Source organism: Dipodomys merriami, unplaced genomic scaffold (assembly GCF_024711535.1).
Source record: "Dipodomys merriami isolate MVZ:Mamm:240054 unplaced genomic scaffold, mDipMer1.0.p SCAF_176, whole genome shotgun sequence".
NCBI lineage: Eukaryota > Metazoa > Chordata > Mammalia > Rodentia > Heteromyidae > Dipodomys > Dipodomys merriami.
Genome location: NW_027203115.1, coordinates 890377 through 909453, shown reverse-complemented (window position 1 = coordinate 909453; position 19077 = coordinate 890377). Strand labels below are relative to the sequence as shown.

General features: G+C 48.7%; 1 protein-coding gene across 1 annotated transcript in view; it reads right to left on the bottom strand.

Annotated features, from left to right (window-relative positions):
- Nucleotides 1-19077, bottom strand: part of Pkd1l3 (polycystin 1 like 3, transient receptor potential channel interacting) — a 52812-nt gene that overhangs the window by 12904 nt on the left and 20831 nt on the right. Inside the window, exons 10-23 of the mRNA XM_070026181.1 lie at nucleotides 18710-18838; nucleotides 17960-18191; nucleotides 16418-16608; nucleotides 14983-15213; nucleotides 11536-11637; nucleotides 11193-11371; nucleotides 10521-10667; nucleotides 7632-7828; nucleotides 6371-6570; nucleotides 5799-5979; nucleotides 4834-5026; nucleotides 4510-4744; nucleotides 3348-3447; nucleotides 699-839 (exon numbers count right to left, since the gene is read on the bottom strand). Of these exons, the coding sequence (XP_069882282.1) occupies nucleotides 699-839; nucleotides 3348-3447; nucleotides 4510-4744; nucleotides 4834-5026; nucleotides 5799-5979; nucleotides 6371-6570; nucleotides 7632-7828; nucleotides 10521-10667; nucleotides 11193-11371; nucleotides 11536-11637; nucleotides 14983-15213; nucleotides 16418-16608; nucleotides 17960-18191; nucleotides 18710-18838 (2458 nt within the window). The remainder of the gene's footprint in view (nucleotides 1-698; nucleotides 840-3347; nucleotides 3448-4509; nucleotides 4745-4833; nucleotides 5027-5798; nucleotides 5980-6370; nucleotides 6571-7631; nucleotides 7829-10520; nucleotides 10668-11192; nucleotides 11372-11535; nucleotides 11638-14982; nucleotides 15214-16417; nucleotides 16609-17959; nucleotides 18192-18709; nucleotides 18839-19077) is intronic.

Here is a 19077-nt window from a genome sequence, read left to right as displayed (position 1 = left end):
TTTGACTACTTGTGTTCACAAGAAGGGAAGACATGATTAAATCAGAATCTGACCCAGGGAATCCAATATTGTATTAAATAGGTTGAAGCAGTCATCTAGCACTTAATCATTTTCCATAGCATTTCCATTTTTCCTAGGAAGTAGTGGATCCTATCTGGCAAATGGAGAAGACGACCCCCTCACATGCACAGAGAAATCACTACAAGTCTGGAATCTGCTCACTTGCCATATTCCATGTAGGCTTTTTTCTTGGTGCTAGTGAACTCAGGGACTGGGTGCCATCCCTTACCATTTTTTTTTTCTTTGCCAGTCGTGGGGCCTGAACTCTGGGCCTGGGCGCTGTCCCTCAGCTCTTCAGCTCAAGGCTAGTGCTCTACCACTTGAGCCACAGTGCCACTTCTGGCTTTTTCTGCTTATGTGGTGCTGAGGAATCGAACCCAGGGCCTCATGCATGCAAGGCAAGCACTCTACCACTGAGCTACCTTCCCAGTCCCCCCTTGCCTTTTTTTCTAAGGCCAGTGCGCTACCATTTGACTCACACCTGCACTTCCAGCTTTTTGGTGGCTAATTGGAGATAACTGTCCACCCAGACTGGCTTCTTTTCCCCTCTTCTATATTTTCCATTTTATTCTCACTCCACCTTTCCCTCCAGGAGGATGTGCTGTATAGTCGGCATGAGACCACCCACTGCTCCTTACTCAACATATCACCCGTCAGCTTCAGAAGTTTCTTCTTTTTCCAGGTTCTCTTTGGGTCGTTGGTTGGCCTTGTCACCACTGGGGCTTTGTAAATGGGGTTATTCTTATCTCTCGAGCCAGACAACGATGAAGAACATTTTGCTGTCAGAATTTCAAATACAGGCCAATGAGTGTTAGGTTAAGCGGTTGTCCAGTATTTGTTGAGCGCCTATTTGAGCCTTTCCTGCTGCTTGTGAAGGATACTGAACAAAGCTATGAGCAGTACTTCTCAACTACCTATGGTAAAGGACCCAGTTTTAGAGTTTTGGATTCTGATTTATTGGAGTCCAAGACCTTTATAAAATAAAAATTAGTGATTAGAAAATGAAGTTTAACAGAAGTATATAAAATACAAACCCTGGGGCTGGGAGCTGTGGCTCTGTAGTAGAGCACTTGCCTAGGTTTGCCCTGGTTTGATTGCCACTGCTATCACCAAAAGACCAGCCACTTTTTTTTTTTTTTTGTCGGTTGTGGGGCCTGAACTCTGGGCCTGGGCGCTGTCCCTGAGCTCTTCTGCTTAAGGCGAGCATTCTACCATTTGAGCCACAGCACCACTTTGGTTTTCTGCTGGTTAATTGGAGGCAAGAGTTTCATGGACTTTTCTGCCTGGGCTGGCTTTGAACCACGATCCTCAGATCTCAGCCTCCTGAGTAGTTAGGGTTACAGGCATGAGCCACTGGTGCCTGGCTAACAAGCCACTTTTGAGACAGTGTCTTGCTATGTAGTTCAGGCTGGCATTGAACTGGCAATCCTCCTACCTCAGTCTCCCTTGTACTGGGATTGAAGGCATGGAACACTATGACTGGCTAAGGATTTTCCCCTCCTTATTTTAGTGCTGAGCATTGAACCCAGGGCCTTATGCATGCCCACCAAGCACGGTCACTGAGTTACATCCCCAGCCCTTGTTTTGAAGATCAGATATAATAGGCATAGAAATAAATACTCTGCTAAGTTCCTATGAAAGTTTCTTTTTTTTTTTTTGGGGGGGGTCCGGTCGTGGGGTCTGAACTCTGGGCCTGGGCGCTGTCCCTCAGCTCTTCAGCTCAAGGCTAGCACTCTACCACTTAAGCCACAGCGCCACTTCCGGCTTTTTTCTTCTTATGTGGTGCTGAGGAATGGAACCCAGGGCCTCATGCATGCAAGGCAAGTGCTCTACCACTGAGCCACCTTCCCAGCCCCCTATGAAAGTTTCTAAGTGCTTCCTTTCAACTTCTTCCCTTGTCCTACACTGGAGAGCAGTGGTTGTCATCAGCAATACACACTAGAGAACACTACTGTCAGTATTAATATCAGATCCTGGGATGAGACTCAACATCTGCTTTTCTGAAAGTTCCAGAACACTACAGTGCTGCTAGAGTGCAGACTACTCTGAGTAGAAGAATCTAGAGACATCTAAGTCAAGAGGAAGAGACGAAAGGAAGATGGGAGAGAGAAAATAGAGTTAAGACATTAACCTTGCCAGTGTATACGAGCCAGTGGATACAAGATCACAAAAAAATAAGCAAATATCTCTAAAAAGTCAGAGGTTTGCTTTCATTGATCCCGGGCTAAGGATTGAATCCAGCAAGTACTCTATTATGAAGCTACACTCCAGCCTGACATTTGTATTGAAGGATGAGTCCCAACTCTGATGGAAAAAGGCAAGAATAAGAAAAAAAATCCCCCATATGCAGAAAACAATTCATAATGCATGGAGAAATGAACTAAGGGCAAGAAAGAAGCCTAGAGCTGGCTGTTGGCTCACACTTGTAATCCTAGCTCTTCAGGAGGCTGAGATTGGAAGATCATGGTGTAAGCCAAGATCAGCAAGAAAGTCCAGAGACTCTTTTCCCCAGTTATCTTCCAAAAAACAGAAGTCGAGCTGTGGCTCAAGTGGAGCCTGAGTGGAAAAAGCTAAGGGTCAATGCCCAGGCTCTAACTTCAAGCCCCCAGTATCTACATACACACATATGGACACACACGTGCACAAGCGCAGAGTTTCAGGTGAGATTGCTCATTTTCTCTCAGCAGTACAGCCCCTGGTCAGCCTGAGCAACAAGTGCTCACAGCTTCCCATCCACCGCAGACTGCCGCAGTGCCAGCCCTTCTTTTTCCTTCTAGTTAAGCAATGATATGACATCAACACTGCACTCATTTTTTTGCAACTGAATTTCTGGCCCCCCATTTTGCGCGTGGCTGTCCTCTGGGTGGTGTGGATGGTCTATGGCCAGTGTTGTAGAGGATGCCTCTCTCCGGCTTGGTGAGAGGATGTGGGAAGGAAAGAGAGGTTTGGGGTTTCTCTGACACCTTTAGAGAGTGGCGACACACTTGACTTAAGGGAGACAATAGAGAAGTGGATTCGTGGGGCAGACAGTTCAGTGTGACACCTGGGCACTGGAATACGGATGGTGACGCTGAGCAATAGCATCGGGGCTCAGAGGGAGAAAGACGGGGCAGGAGGGCTGGACCACAGGGAGCACTGCAGCGCTGAGGGGAGGACGCACCCAAGCTAGAGGCTAAGTGGCAACAGCTAATGACACACAAGGTCTCTGAATGGGTGAACTGGCTGGATTCCACTGTTGCAAGTTTCTCTTTAGCAACTGAGATGGTAGCTAGGATTAGGCTATTTACCCCAAAGTGCCAAGATCCTCTTGGTCTGTTGCTCCTTTTCTTTGTTAAGCCATGGCATCCTGCTCGCCAGCAGTGAGAGTAAGAAAGTGAAGACGATCACCTAGACAGGAAGGTCACAGGAGAACACCACGTGTTCCAAGGCCTTAGAACGTGATGTGGGCTAACACCACCTTTCAGTCCTGTGTTCCTTTACTTTCATGAAACACAGAATTAGCCAATCATAAACACTGTTTTATACATATGGGGATCTGAAAGGGCACTTAAGAATCTGTTAATAGTCGTATTTCTAGTCTGAGGTTCTTAAGCTGGTTGGGTAGGAAAGCTTAAACTATTAAGTGATTTGTGTGGCTTGTGTAAGTTGTACAGTAATATGTCAGTCTCTTTGGAAGATCTTCAGTAGAGTTAAGCTGGGAAAGCTGGAAGTTTAGACACCCCAAGGATAGTTCCCGACCCCTGCAAAAAAAATGTCATGTAGGGCTGGGAAGGTGGCTCAGTGGTAGAGCGCTTGCCTTGCATGCATGAGGCCCTGGGTTCGATTCCTCAGCACCACATAGGCAAAAAGAAAAAAGCCGGAAGTGGCTTAAGTGGTAGAGTGCTAGCCTTGAGCTGAAGAGCTGAGGGACAGCGCCCAGGTCCAGAGTTCAGGCCCCACGACCAGACCCCCCCCCCAAAAAAATGTCATGGAATCTTAAGAGTTAAATATGTATTAGGGAAACAAATGACCCTGCTCCAAATTGCAGAACTTCAGAGACTAGTGGGGTGATATTATTTCTTCTTTTCCCTGGGTGCTCTCTCACTTGAGCCACAGCTCTACTTCCAACATTGTGCTGGTTAATTGGAGATTAGAGTTTCATGGACTTTTCTGTCCAAGCTAAGTTCAAATTGCAATCCTCTGATCTTAGCCTTTTGAGTAGCTAGGATTACAGGCATGAGCCATTAGTGCCCAGCTTGTTCTTAAGCATTTTCTCTTCAGTCCATTCTGTCATGCATCTGTTAGTCTATCAGTTTTCGTTAGCTTACATATCCCTACCAAAGGTCACTGCATATTGATTCACTCACTGTTAAGCTGTCACATCCATTAGATGCCTTAGAGATTGATAACCCTGGAGCTCAGTTTCCCAAGCTGCCTGCAGCTAGAACGGCCCTTCCCCTCCTTTTGTACCTTTACTGGCTGGCTGATGAAGGTATCTTGGAGTGCCGACAGCATCATTGAAACAGCCCAGCTGGTGGCTTGGTCTTTGCTCAAGTCCAAGCTATAAAGGGCTGTAAAAAAAGCTGAAGCCAAGCTAGTGACACCTAGAAGGAGCCAGCAGATGGATGTCAATAACGCTGGTGGGAAAACGCAGCTGGGCCTCTTCCCTGCTTCTGGGCTCAGCATAGGGAAACTCGTTGTCTCCCTGAAGAAGAAAAGTTGAAGGAATACTGTCACATTCAAACACAGAGAGATGGTTTCGAGTTGCTGGGACAGCCTGGCGCGGGGCATTACCTGGCCGCCCCTTTCTCCATGGGTAGGACCCGGGTCTCCAGGAGTTCTTGGAGTTTTTGAAGCTGGCTGGCCGCTTCCCGGAGGTCGCAGGGCTGATGGCCCTGGGTGGTGGCCAGTGTGTCCAGGTGGGCTTCCAGCCTCCGCAGCAGTCTGTGCAGGTACCAGTGGAAATGGTACTGGGTTTCCGATGCCACTGAAAATAGATTTCAGGTTGACACATTCACGAGTAGAAGGTTTCAGCAAATCGCATTCGTTCAGGGGAAATCAAGTCCAGAATAAAGATGCTAGTGAATTTTTACAATTGTAAAGTGATTTTATTTTATATTTTGTGCCTGTACAGGACCTCACATTCTCACTTTGCTTTTTCTGCTCGTGGCTGGTGCTCTACCGCTTGAGCCACATCTCCATGTCTAGCTTTTTGAAGGTTAGAGATAAGACTTTCCTCCCTCTGGCTGGCTTTGAACAATGATCCTCAGATGTCAGCTTCCTGAGTAGCTAGGATTACAGGTGTGAGCCACCAGCTCCTGGCTCAGTTTTCAAGTTCTTAACTTTTGGTGTCAAGACTTGAAATCTCACTGAGCCTCTTCGGCAGAGCCTCCAGCATACCCAGTCTAAGGGCTCAAGATGCCTTGGTTATACTCAGAAATCCACAAATCATGTTCCTTTACCATGCTGGAGGAGAAAGTGTGGCATTTCAAGTCTTTAACAAAACACATGGGACGTGAGGATCTGATACAAAGAATGTTTTCCTTTAATGCTGTCCTCTGTCTCACTCGATACGGTCTAGAAGCCATCGAGAGGGCTCAAAGCTACCCACTCCACATTGAAAGCTTAAGGGGATGAAAATGAGCAAAGTTGCGGTGCAATTCTTGCTTATGCTGGTAGGTAAAGTGAGGAAGAGCGTACGGCATACCCGGGAGGGGAGGCAAATGGAAGTCTGGTTGCTAAAATCTACTGGATTTTACCACTTGGCCCCTGGGGTTCTGCGTGCCGGCAATAGCCCTGCTCCTCTAAATGAGAATGGATGATCCTGGATAAAAGCATCACCAGCTGGCTCATGTCATGAGGCGTCTGTAGTGGTGGCTCACAGTCGGCAAGCAGGCGCGTGTCTCTCCTGAGCAGAAATCCTACCGTTTCCTTTAGTTCCTAGCAAGGACCCGAGATGAGAAAAGTCAGTGCGTCTTATTTAGCCCAGGATGGGGGGCAGTTGCCCAGGGGGCAACTTTTTTCTTGCCAGGGGGCACGTTTTATGGAAGGAACCCCAGGGTCTCATTTTTCAGAAAGCGGTCACGTCTCGGTGGCTTCACACCTGTTTCTAGACAATGAAAAGGAATCATTTGCTCCCACATCAAACACTCTAATAGCTTCAAAGAAGCAGGTGCTGCTCCTTATCTAGCAATCGCTAGAGCACCGTGTGTGAGCGGCTGCAGAAGAGAGGAATTAGTGGAAAGATCTCCCAGAAGCCCTTTCCATGGCTTCTTTCCACTACATGGGGAAAGGAGCATAGGTTACCTGTAAAACCTGAAGCTTAGCTTACCTCCACGACCTCTGCGGATGAGTGGGGCTCCCAGGCGGCACCTGGGGGGCAGGCGGCAGGGAGGGGAGGAAGCAGGGGCAGGGCTTCTCGTGGTTGAATCCACAGGAAAAGTTGTCTAATGACCAGATGGGCGGGGAGAAGGATGACAGCAGTTTGGATGCTGATGAGCACCTCCAACCAGGTCACAGCAAATGGCCCCACTGAAAGAAACCATCCTGTCAGTCACCTTATCGTCACCACCGTGACCACTGCCACCATCACCATAGTACCATCACCACCACCGCTACTACCATCATCACCCTATCACCCAACCATTGTGATCCCCACAAAGCTCTCTTTTGTCTCAGGTTTTAACTTTTAAGAATTTATCTAGGGGGGCTGGGAATGTGGCTTAGTGGTAGAGTGTTTGCCTAGCATGCATGAAGCCCTGGGTTTGATTCTTCAGTACCACGTACACAGAAAAAGCTGACATGCTGAGTCTCAAGTGGGTGAATGCTAGCCTTGAACAAAAGCAGCTCAGGGACAGCACCCAGGCCGTGAGTTCAAGCCCATGACCGACAAAAAGAAAAAAAGAATTTAGGGTTAGAAAATGCTCATGGCAGTAAAGCTCCTAATGTGTTCCTAAGACTACTCCAAGTTTTGTTTTTGGATCAGTCATGGGCTTGAACTCTGAGCCTGGGCGCGGTCCCTGAACTCTTCAGCTTGTCTGAGTGCTCTACCACTTGAGTCACAGCACCACTTCTGGTTTTCTGGTGATTTTTATTGGAGATAAGAGTCTCATGGACTTTCCTGCCTGCGCTGCTTTGAACCACAATCCTCAGATCTCAGCCTCCTGAGTGGCCAGGATTACAGGTGTGAGCTGCCAGCACCCAGCTAACTGCATTGGTTTTGACTGAATGAGGACAGCGAGAGATTTGTTGAGGTAGAATCAGGTCAGAAGAGTGGGGAGAATGCAGATGCATACCATGATTGATTGATTGTTTTCCTCTCTCATCCATCCATGCATCCATTGATTTTTTTTTTTTTTTTTGAGACAGACAGCGTCTCCCTCCATGGCCTAGGCTGGCCTGGCACTCACTATGTGGCCCAGGCTGACTTTGTGCACTCTTGATCATCCTGCCTGAGCCTCCCCAGGGCCAAGATTACAGACAGCTGCCACCACACTCAGCTACAGTCCTAGTTCTACCTTGAAATGAAGGAGTGGGGGCCATAGTGGAAATGTTACAGACTACAGACAACACCCCAACAGACACAGCCGTACTTGGCTCGACCCTCTTGGCCGTGGGGCCTTCCATCCTCCAGAACATGACGTTAATCACCATGTCGCAGAGGAGCAGCGTCGTGCAGCAGGTGAGCCGCTGGAGTCTTGTAAATGGGTTCCAGGGATGTCGGGTTGCGACGGAGAGCCACAGATGGTCCTGGGTGAACCGTTCCACAATCGTGGAGGAGAACAGGTGTCTAAAAGGAGAAATTAAAACAAGGGGGACATGGTTTGTTATTTTGAAAACACACGAGACCAAGAGAAGTCTGTTCAGTAACAAACCATGTCTACTCTTCCATCTCTGTTCAATACCTCTGTGGAGAAGCTGTTAGATAATACTTTTTTTTTTTTTCCTTTGGTAGTACTGGGCCTGAACTCGGAGCTCTGTGCTTGCTAGGCAAGCACATAACTACCCGAGCCATGCTTCTGGTCCTATTACTTAGTTCTTTTAGGATTTTAGGATTGAAAACAGGCATAATTTATATTGTAGAGAGTTTAAAATTAAAAACTTGTTTTAGCTTTTTAAAGTTCTGACATAGGGCTGGGAAGGTGGCTCAGTGGTAGAGCGCTTGCTTTGCATGCCTGAGGCCCTGGGTTCGATTCCCCAGCACCACATAAGCAAAAAGAAAAAAAGCCGGAAGTGGCGCTGTGGCTCAAGTGGTAGAGTGCTAGCCTTGAGCTGAAGAGCTGAGGGACAGCGCCCAGGCTCAGAGTTCAGGCCCCACGACTGGACCCAAAAAACAAAACAAAACAAAATAAAGTTCTGACATATCTTTTACTCTTCGAAACAGGTAAATTCATACTTGGATCGCCTTCCCTATTCCACCTATGGGGGACTATAAATATATAAATATATGTAACTATAATATATAAAAAGAAACAGAAAGACATGAATGGGCTATGTTCCAGGGAGGGCACGCACACATCGGGCATCATGGAAGACAGACAGGACAGCAGAGAAGCAGGGAGAAAATGCCACAGAGAAAAGCAGCAGGCAGATTTTGCATAATTGAAGAAACAATAGAAAACTTCTACAATAAACAAAAACTAAAGGAATTGATGACCACCAACCGGTGCTATAGAAAATGCTTGGGTGTGGTAGCACACACCTGTAATCCCAGCTACTACAGAGATGGAAATAAGGAAGATCATAGTTCAAGGCCAACCTGGACAAAAGTGAGATTCCTATATCAACAACACCAGCAAAAAACTGCGATGTGTGCCTGTAATCATGGCTGTAAGGGACCTGTAAGTTAAAGGATCATGATCTAGACTGTTTTAGGCAAAACTACAAGCTCCAAACTGAAAAAATAACTAAAGCGAAAAGGCTAGAGGTATGGCTCAAGTTGTATAGCAAGTGTACAAAGACCTGAGCCCAAACTGCAATACTGAAAGAAAAAGTTGATTCTTATAGATGTATGCAACCATGAAAATATGGAAAAGAATATATTTCACTGAATGAGTAGATAAGCAAATGAGAAGGATCAGACTCTAGAAAACCATTAAAATGGCTGGAATTACTACACACTGTCACTATATCTCTGAAGGTTAAGAGTGTAAATGATCTAATCAAAGGTCTCAGATTAGATTATAAATGAAGGCCTGATTATCTGGGTCTGCAGTCTGCAGTGTGCTGCTAGGAGGTGCTGTGTAGCTCAGCCCCCCTTCTGCTGTAATTGAGAGCCACAGGGAGGATTGGAGACACCACTGATGCCTAACATGGCTGCTGAGACCTCTAGCACAGGGCCTGGGGCTCACATGACACCCAGGGCTCACCTGTGCCACAACTGCTGGCCAGACAGAAAAGGTCTGGCCCAAGGCATACCATAGTTAAAACATTACATATGAGGAAAAAAGAAGAACCTTGAAAGCTGCAAGAGAAGTGTCAAGTCACCCGCGATGGTAAGTCCATCAGAATAAACAGATGTCTCACTGGAACTTTACAAGCAAAAAGGAATGGAATAATGTATTTGAAGAGCTGGAAGTAAACAGCTGACTATATAGATTTATCTACCCAGCAAAACTATCATCTGTAACAGAGGGATAAAAACTATGCATGACAAAAATGAAACCAGCGCTACAGTGATACTCAAAGGAATCCCACACACTGAAGAGGAAGATTGATGGAACCAGGAAAATATTGGAGAAAATGAATCCCACCGAATGAGCACATCAGAACTCTTCTATCCTGCCAATCTTGACCTCTCACATAACTAGGATTGAGCAGGGGTCTTGTGAACTTTTCTGCCAGGGTTGGCTTTTCAAGTTGCTGGGATTACAGACATGAGGCACTGGTGCCCTAGTTGTTAGTTTTGCTTTATGGAAACCCAACTACAAGAGGAGAAAACAGACAATTGAAGAGAGATTACATTTAGTTTTTAAAGAAAAGTCAGGTTCTGAAAGACTTGATTTTTCCTCCCTTTTCTCTTTTTTGCCTTTAGGCAATTTTATGTAAGCACATTTGTAGTTACTCATGTTGTTTCCCAGGAGAGAAAAGCAAAGAACTCAGTATCATTGAACCAAAACACTGATCAAAAGAAAAGATACTAGGTAGCTAGGTATGTTTTCCTAAACACATCAGTATTCATTATGAAGAGTGCTTCTTGGGGCTGGAGGTGCAGCTCAGTAGATGCTGCAAGGCCCTGAGGTCAAACCCCCTACTACTGCCAGGGAGAAAAAGAAAAAGACAGGCACTGATGGCTCAAGCCTATAACCCTAGATGCGGAGGACTCAAGTTTAAAGTCATCCACATGGAAAACAATCAGCAAAAAGCTGAGCTGGAGGTGTAGCTCAAGTGGCAGACTTCCAGCTGAGCAAGCAAGCTGAGCCAGCAGGAGGTCTCTGTTCAAATCCCAGCCCTGGGGGGAGAAGTGTGATTTTCAACAATACCTAAAGGAAAGGAGCTCTGTCCTTGAGGCTGGTGTGAAAACCCGGTCGCACTGGAAGTCTCCCAGGTCCGTGGCCAACCAGCAATCGCACAAGAAGTGCCATTTCTTCTTAGTAGCCATGTCACTGACGATCACCTGGCTGATGTACCTATGGTGAAGATGATCACATCAGGAACGCAGGCATGAACTGCTTGCTGTGTAGTAAGAAGTAATCTAGGGTGTGGGATGTAGTAGTATACACCTGTATACTCCTACTTGGAAGGCAGAGCTAGTGTTCTAGGCAAAACAAATCAAAACAAAAAAAAAACAACCCAAAAGTTAATGCGATCCTATTTAAAAACAAAACCACAGGTATGGTAGGGTATACCTCTAGTCCCACCCATGTGGAAGGCAGTTGGAGGAGGATCATAGATCATAGTCCAAGGCTAGCCTGGACAAGTGCAGGAGCCAAGCAAAACCTCAAATCTCAGTGCTGCCAAAATTAACAACAACTAATGTGCTTCCAGTGAGTGTCCAGGTAAGTGGATTGTTCCTTGCTGAGAAGGAAGGGCAGGAGGGCAACCAAGCTTCTCCTGCCCTGGGCGGGAGTGGGGGGGAGGGGAGGTAGGGGGTGGGGGTGTGTGCCAGGATCTTTAAGCTTCCTCCGTCCTGGACGTGGACCGCTGGCACTGACCAGGAACACCGTCTTGGGGAGCCGTGGAGCCACAGGCGAAGGGCGTGCAGCTCCCCCAGGGGGGCCCCGGTCCCGAGCAGGAAGACGTCCAGCGCCCCTCGGCCGAAGGCTGTCGTCTGGGGGTCCCAGAGGTGACGGGGCCGGCTGTGTCCCTCCGATCCATACAGGGTGGCGACCACCTCCGCGGGGAGAGCAGATGGGCGTGGGTGGGCGTGGCCCGAGGGGAGCCCCCCAGCACAGGGTTCGGTGGGCGTGGCCCGAGGGGAGCCCCCCCCCCAGCATGACCGCTGGGCCGCCCGCTGCCCGCGGGGACGGGCGCGCGATGGCGGCGATGGGCGCCTACCTGGGCCGTGCAGGCCGCCCTCGGGCGGAGCCCCGTGCGGACCTCCACCAGGTAGTGGAAGCGGGAGCCGGGCTCGTTGTCGGCCAGGACGGTGACCTTCACCTGCGGGCGGACACGCTGGTGGCCTGGGCGGGCCTCGCGCTGCCAGCGGAGCCGCCAGCACCCCGACCCAGGGAGCCGGGGCCGGCCCGGAACCCGGGGCGGGAGACCCTCCCGCCTCCCTCAACTCCGGGGTCCCCGCGACAGCGGCAGCCCGGGGCCTGCTCAAGACCCCCAGGCGCAGCCCCGACCCCCCAGGTCAGCCAGGCACCGCGCGCGGGCTTCCAGTTGGGCTGGAATTTCTGAGCCCCGGAGCCTCGCTGGGAGCTGGAGCTCAGGTAGACCCCGCTCGGAGCCAGAGCTCAGGTAGACCCCGCCGGAGCTCAGGTAGGCCCCGCCGGAGCTCAGGTAGGCCCCGCCGGAGCTCAGGTAGGCCCCGCTCGGAGCCGGAGCTCAGGAAGACCCCACTCGGAGCCGGAGCTCAGGTAGACCCCGCCGGAGCTCAGGTAGGCCCCACTCGGGAGCCGGAGCTCAGGTAGACCCCGCCGGAGCTCAGGTAGGCCCCACTCGGGAGCCGGAGCTTAGGTAGACCCTGCTCGGGAGCCGGAGCTCAGGGAGACCCCGCCAGAGCTCAGGTAGACCCCGCTTGGAGCCGGAGCTCAGGTAGACCCCGCTCGGGAGCCGGAGCTCAGGTAGACCCCGCCGGAGCTCAGGTAGGCCCCACTCGGGAGCCGGAGCTCAGGTAGACCCCGCCGGAGCTCAGGTAGGCCCCACTCGGGAGCCGGAGCTTAGGTAGACCCTGCTCGGGAGCCGGAGCTCAGGGAGACCCCGCCAGAGCTCAGGTAGACCCCGCTTGGAGCCGGAGCTCAGGTAGACCCCGCTCGGGAGCCGGAGCTCAGGTAGACCCCGCTCGGGAGCCGGAGCTCAGGTAGGCCCCGCACCGGATCTCAGGTAGACCCCGCTCGGAGCCGGAGCTCAGGTAGACCCCATTCCGGAGCTGGAGCTCAGGTAGTCCCCGCTCGGAGCCGGAGCTCAGGTAGACCCCGCTCGGGAGCCGGAGCTCAGGTAGACCCCCCCTTCGGAGCTCAGGTAGTTCCCGCTGGAGCTCAGGTAGGCCCCCCTCCGGAGCTCAGGTAGACCCCCGCTGGAGCTCAGGTAGACCCCCGCTGGAGCTCAGGTAGACCCCGCCGAACGCGTGGGGGCCCCGGGGCTCATCTCCAGCGCTGTTAGACCCTTCTGTCTTCGGATAGACGAAAGGCTGGGGTGGGGACGGTGTCCAGCACCCAGTTTGAGTCCACGTCTCGGACCATAAAAAATGAAAAAAAAGGAGGAAAGAAAAGAGAGTAGACATGAAAGAGAAGTCCAAGAACATCCCACGGGAGTTTCGTGTTTTTGCATATGCTGATTCAGCATATGACACATTTTTCAAGTCTGGAAAAATATGAATTAGTGAGAGATCAGCTAAGCCATCTGAAGAGTACCATTCACAAAGTACAATTCATATCTCACACTTGCTATCAACATAAGTTCTGCATGAACTTCAAAGATTTTAACAGAGGAAAAGAGAACATAAAAGACTTAGAGCAAAAGGTTGAAGATCTTTCTTTTAAAGTATCTGAGTAGCATTTTTTTTTTTTTTTTTTTTTTTGTCATGGGACTTGAACTCTGGGCCTGGGCGCTGTCCCTCAGCTCTTCAGCTCAAGGCTAGCACACTACCACTTGAGCCACAGCGCCACTTCTGGTTTTCTAGTGGTTTATTGGAGATAAGAGTCTCACGGACTTTCCTGCCTGGGCTGGCTTTGAACCATGACCCTCAGATCTCAGCCTCCAAAGTAGGTAGGATTACAGGTGTGAGCCACCGGCGCCCAGCTCTGAGTAGCATTTTTTAGCAGTTTCTACAATGAAGAAGCCAGGACTGGGAAGATGGCTCAGTGGTAGAGTGCTTGCCTCACATGCATGAGGCCCTGGGTTGGACACCTCAACACCACATAAACAGATAAAGCTAGAAGTGGCACTGTGGCTTAAGTGGTAGAGTGCTAGCCTTGAGCTGAAGAGCTCAGGGACAGCGCCCAGGCCCAGAGTTCAAGCCCCACAACCAACCAAAAAGATTCTAAAAATCAGAAAACAAACAAAAAATAAAATGAAGAAGCCATAAAATCAGCTAATCTTGAACTAGAAAAAAGGCCATTTAGAGAGAGTGAGAGAAAGGGTGCCATTGTCCAAAAAGAAATGTACTTTTTACCCGACTTATGTAACTGTAAGTTCTCTGTACATTGCCTTTACAACAAAAAAATTTTAACCCACTTTAAATAAAAAGAAAAAGATAAAGTATGAATAGTCACTTAAAATGTCCCAAATAAATGACTAGACTTTTCAATAAACACACAAAAAAATGACATCCCAATACAAAATACAGCTATGGGCTACAAATGCACCCTGCATACAGGAAAGAAACTCTAGATGTGTAGGTATATGTATATGTGCACATGCGTGTGTGTGTACATGGCTTGAACTCAGAACCTCATGCCCTTGGGGTTTTTTTGGACACAGCTGATACTCTACCATTTGAGCCATGCCACTAGCCCAACATTTTTCTGATTAATTGGAAAAGGGGTCTCTTGGACTTTTCTGCCTGGACTGGCTTTGAATCTCAATCCTTACATCTCAGCATTCCTGAGTAGCAAGGATTGTAGGAATGAGACTGGTACCTGACTCCAAGTGGCTAAACAACAAAAACAAAAAGGCCAGCCTCACTCATAGTAAGAAAAACTCCAGGCTGGAAAGGTGGCTTAGTGGTAGAGTGTTTGCCTAGCATACATGGAGCCCTGGATTTGATTCCTCAGTACCACATACACAGAAAAAGCCAGAGGTGGTACTGTGGCTCAAGTGGTAGAGTGCTAGCCTTGAACAAAAAGAAGTTTAGGGACAGTGCCTGGCCCGAGGACTGGCAGGAAAAAACAAAAACAAAAACAAAAAGAAAAACTCCAAGTTATAATAAGATGTATGTGTGTGTGTGTGCTGGTCCTGGGGTTTGAACTCAAGAGCCTGGGCGCTGTTCCTGGGCTTCCTTGCTTGAGGCTAGCACTCTACCACTTGAACCACAGCTATTCTTCTGGCTTTTTTGGTAGTTAGCTGGAGATGAGAGTCTTTTCTGCCTGGACACAATCCTCAGATCTCAGCCTCCTGAGTGAGTAGGATCACAGCTATGAGCCATCCATGCCCAGCTATGAGGTCTGATATTTAAAACTACTTATGTTAGGAAAAATAACCCAAATTCTCTGCTAACACCTATCATCTTGCCAGCTGCATCTGTGTGGAATTGATAGCCCCATGTTAACTGCTTCTTTGGGTGAACACGAGCCTTTGCCTAGCTTGGCACACACAGGCCTGGGGTCCAGGAGCGCTCACCTTCTGCATATCCTGCCGGTCCTTCCTCCAAGCCCACACTGCTAAGAACATGTAGAGCCCTAAAAGGCTGGCCAGCAGCGACACCCCCACAGGGTTGTTTGACACGTGACGGAACAGTGTGACTGTGTCTTCAACCTTCACTGTCCTGGGCACAATGAAGAAGTCGCTGCCGAAGAAGGTCAGGTGGTCACAGAGACACTGCGTCTTCACAACCGTGCTCTGTGGCCCCACCTGGAATCACATGGGAGCACCACTGTGGGTGGATGGGATGAGGGATGAGCGGAAGAGGGAGGGGCACAAAACGGAAGCAAAGGAAGGGAGGTGGCAAAGCCCGGCTTGGTACCCAGGCCCTGCAGGAGCAATACTTTGAACCCTGCCTGTCCTGTTCTACATGTCTTCTAGAGAAACTTTGCATGTGTGCACAAAATATGTGCACAAGAGTGTTTCTATCAGCATTGTTTGTGAGCAGAAAAATGGGGAAAATGGTAGCTTGTAATCCTAGTTGCTCAGGAGACTGAGATTTGAGGATCGCAGTTTGAAGCCAGCCCAGGAAGAAATGGGGGGGGGAGAGAGGGAGAGAGAGAGGAGAGAGAGACAGGGAGAGGCAGAGAGGGAGAGACAGACAGAGGTAGAGACAGACAGAGAAACAGGACTGGAAATGCGGCTAAAGTGATGAGTATCAGCCAGGAGTGAAAAGCCAAGGGAAAGTGCAAGGCTCCAAGTTGAAACCTTGCTACTGATGTGCTCCGCACGCACGCGTACAAACACACACATACACACACCAAAAAAAGGGGAAACAATCTCTCTCTATAGGTACATACATAGGAGACAAATAGAATATTATGCAACGGTCAAGATCTATCTCAGAAACTTAGATAGGGGTGAGCTTCCTGCCTCAGCCTTCTGATTAGCTGGGATTACACGCACGCGTCACCACACCCAGCTCTTCAAATACAGATTTCTGTATATGAATTGTCATTTGGTTTTATGTGGTTTTTTTTTCCTTTTGTCATTTGTGAGGCTTTAACTTGGGGCCTGAGTGCTGTTTCTGAGCTTTTCCACTGAAGGCTACACTCTACCACTTTGAGCCACAGCTCTACTTCCAACTTTTGGTGGTTAATTGCACATAAGAGTCTCATGGATTTTTCTGTCCTAGCTGGCTTTGAACCATGATTCTCAGATCTCAGCCTAGGATTAGAGGCATAAGCCACCAGTGCCTGGCTTTGAATTGTTATATTTACCCAGGTCTATACTGAGAAAGAAATGACGAAACAGACACAAGTCTGCTCCTTCTCCAGAGACACATTCTCCCTCTGGCCACATAATCAACCTCCTTCTCCCAGGCTGATCCCTGCTCTTCCTGGGCTGTCTCCAAGGAGCGACTAAGCAGCCACATGCAACAGCAGCTTATGTAGAAGGGATGTGTCCTCCTTACTTGACATCCACTGCTTTTCCAAGTCCTGTTGTTCTTGTCCCAGAAATAACACTGGGTGACCGCAGTTACCACCGAGACCAGGATGGGTGTCTGCCAGGCAGTCTCTGTCTCATTCAATATGGCGGTTATGTAGTAGGTGCCGGTCCTGTACTGCAGGCTCTCAGGAGTCAGCACCCACGTGTAGTCCTCATCTGAGGACAAGCAGGGATGCTTGGGTATGTTACAAGTGAGACAAAAATATCCCTAGAACCTTTCTTCCCAAGACAGGGCCTCACACCTGGAATTCTAGCTGTCAGGAGGCTGAGATATGAAGATTGGATCTAAGCCAGCCAGGTCAGCTAAGTCCATTCTGATTCTGATTTTCCTCAACAATTAAAAATGCAAACGAGTAGTTCTTAAAGCCTTTCAACACTACATTTAAAAATTATATCACTCTGTGTGTGTGTGTGTGTGTGAGAGAGAGAGAGAGTGTGTGTGAGTGTGTGTGATATTAGGGTTTAGACTCAAGGTCTGCTGCTGGCTAGGCAAGCACTCCACAACAGAGCAATCCTGCAGTCCTTCATGTTTTGGTAATTCTTCAGGTATTATTATTGCCTAGTGTCAGCAGGCCCCAGGTACATGGTGATGCAATCCATGCCACCTGCAAAACTGGGATTAAAGGCACACACCTACATTCTGGGGGCTCAGAGCAGCATTTGTGTGTGTTCTTGTTCTAGAGCTTGAATTTAGGGTCTCCTGATATTATTTGGCTTTTTTCACTCCAGGCTAGTGTTCTACCACTTGAACCATACCTTCACTTCTGGCTTTTTGGTGGTTAATTGGAGATCAGAGTTTTCCAGACTTTTCTGCCCTGGCTGGCTTTGAACCAACATCTTCAGAACTCAGCTTCCTGCCTAATTAGGATTATAGGCATGAGCTGCAGTGCCTGGCTCTGCATGTTACATTACACAGAACTTGCTTTATCTCATCTACAACCTTCCTTTCACGCCGCAGTCCATCAATTTTCTTTTTTTGGGGGGGGGGTCCAGTTGTGGGGCCTGAACTCTGGCCTGGGCGCTGTCCCTCAGCTCTTCAGCACAAGGCTAGTGCTCTACCACTTGAGCCACAGCACCACTTCTGGATTTTTTTCTTTTTGCTTATGTGGTGCTGAGGAATCGAACCCAGGGCCTCATGCATGCAAGGCAAGCGCTCTACCACTGAGCCACCTTCCCAGCCCCAGTCCATCAATTTTCAAAAATGCCTGGGATGGCCTGTTCATGTGAACTTACACATGTGGTAAAAGTTACATTAGAAGTCAGTTCATACAAGAACAAATGTTTGTAAGACCCGTGAAAAGTGATCAAAGTCTGAGCCTTAAATCCGGGTCATTTCCTGGTTGTGATTTTGTACCATGGCTGGACAAGCTGTTCACATTTGAGGAAATTGGGTAACAAGTACATCTATTAACATCGCATGCAAATCTACAATTATCTCCAAATAAAAGAAAGGAAGGAAAAGGAAAATGTTTTTCAAAGTAAGTTTTGGGACTGTGATGGGGTTTACCTTTCTGCCCTGTGGTGCTCTTGGGCAGGGTGGTGGTCAGGAGGAAGCAGGTGTGGTTGGGCGGGTATTGGAAGCCAAGGTAGAGAGTGAGGAAGAGAGGACTTGCAGGCTCAATGGCCACCAGCAGGGATCTCTCCACAGAGGTGATGTTCACACTGGCTGTGAAGCGGGCTGTGCTGGCGTTGAGGCTGCTGGCACGGGTGTCTATGTTGGCATTCCTCCAGAGCACAATCTAGAAAAGACACTGTTAATCCTGCAGGTGGGGATCTCAGCTCCAGGCCTTCCTCTTTGAGTATTAATTAGTAGGGAACACACTGTTGGGGGTTATGGGAGAATCAAAAAACACATCTTCTAAAACCCCTCTTCCTAAGGGTGAGGTATTTCTCTTTGTAAAAGTTTCTGCTAGGCGCTGGTAGCTCACACCTGTAATCTGAACTACCCAAAAAGCTGAGATCTGAGGATTGTGCTTTGAAGCCAACCCAGGCAGGAAAGGCGGTAAGACTTCAATTAACCACCAAAAAAGCCAGAAGTGGAGTTGTGGCTTAGGTGGTAGAGCACTACCCTGGAACACAAAAGCTCAGAGACAGAGCCCAGGCTGATTCAAGCCCTAGGACTGGCCCTCGCGTGCGCGCACACACACGTACACAAATGTTTCTGTGATATTGAACAAAATGTTGGAATTTCCACAGGTTCCATTCTGTTCTCCAGGCTGTTCCATTCCCTCTCGTTTCCTGCTCAAGAAATTCCTACCTCCACGTCTTCCATCAGGTCGTGGACTTGGAGCTGTTCCTGGCCAGAACTTAACAACACGCTTCCAACGCTTCCTGTGATGTTCCTGCCATCAAACGTCTGGAAGGGATTGAAAGCCAATCCTGTAACCTGCAGACAGAGGCAAGCCCTGTTTTCTCAGTTGCCAAAATATTGATAAATGACCTGCTGAAAGATGAGGACAGGATTCAGATATAAATTAATGAGGTAGTTTCCTTAGTAATATCTGAAATGAAGTAATGCTCTGCCTTTGGAACATTTGTGAAAAACAATAAAAGATGAGTCTTCTACATGGGACCACCAGAAACAATTTGTAAAAAGATCTAGAGCGTTGGGCTTCGGTGGCATGC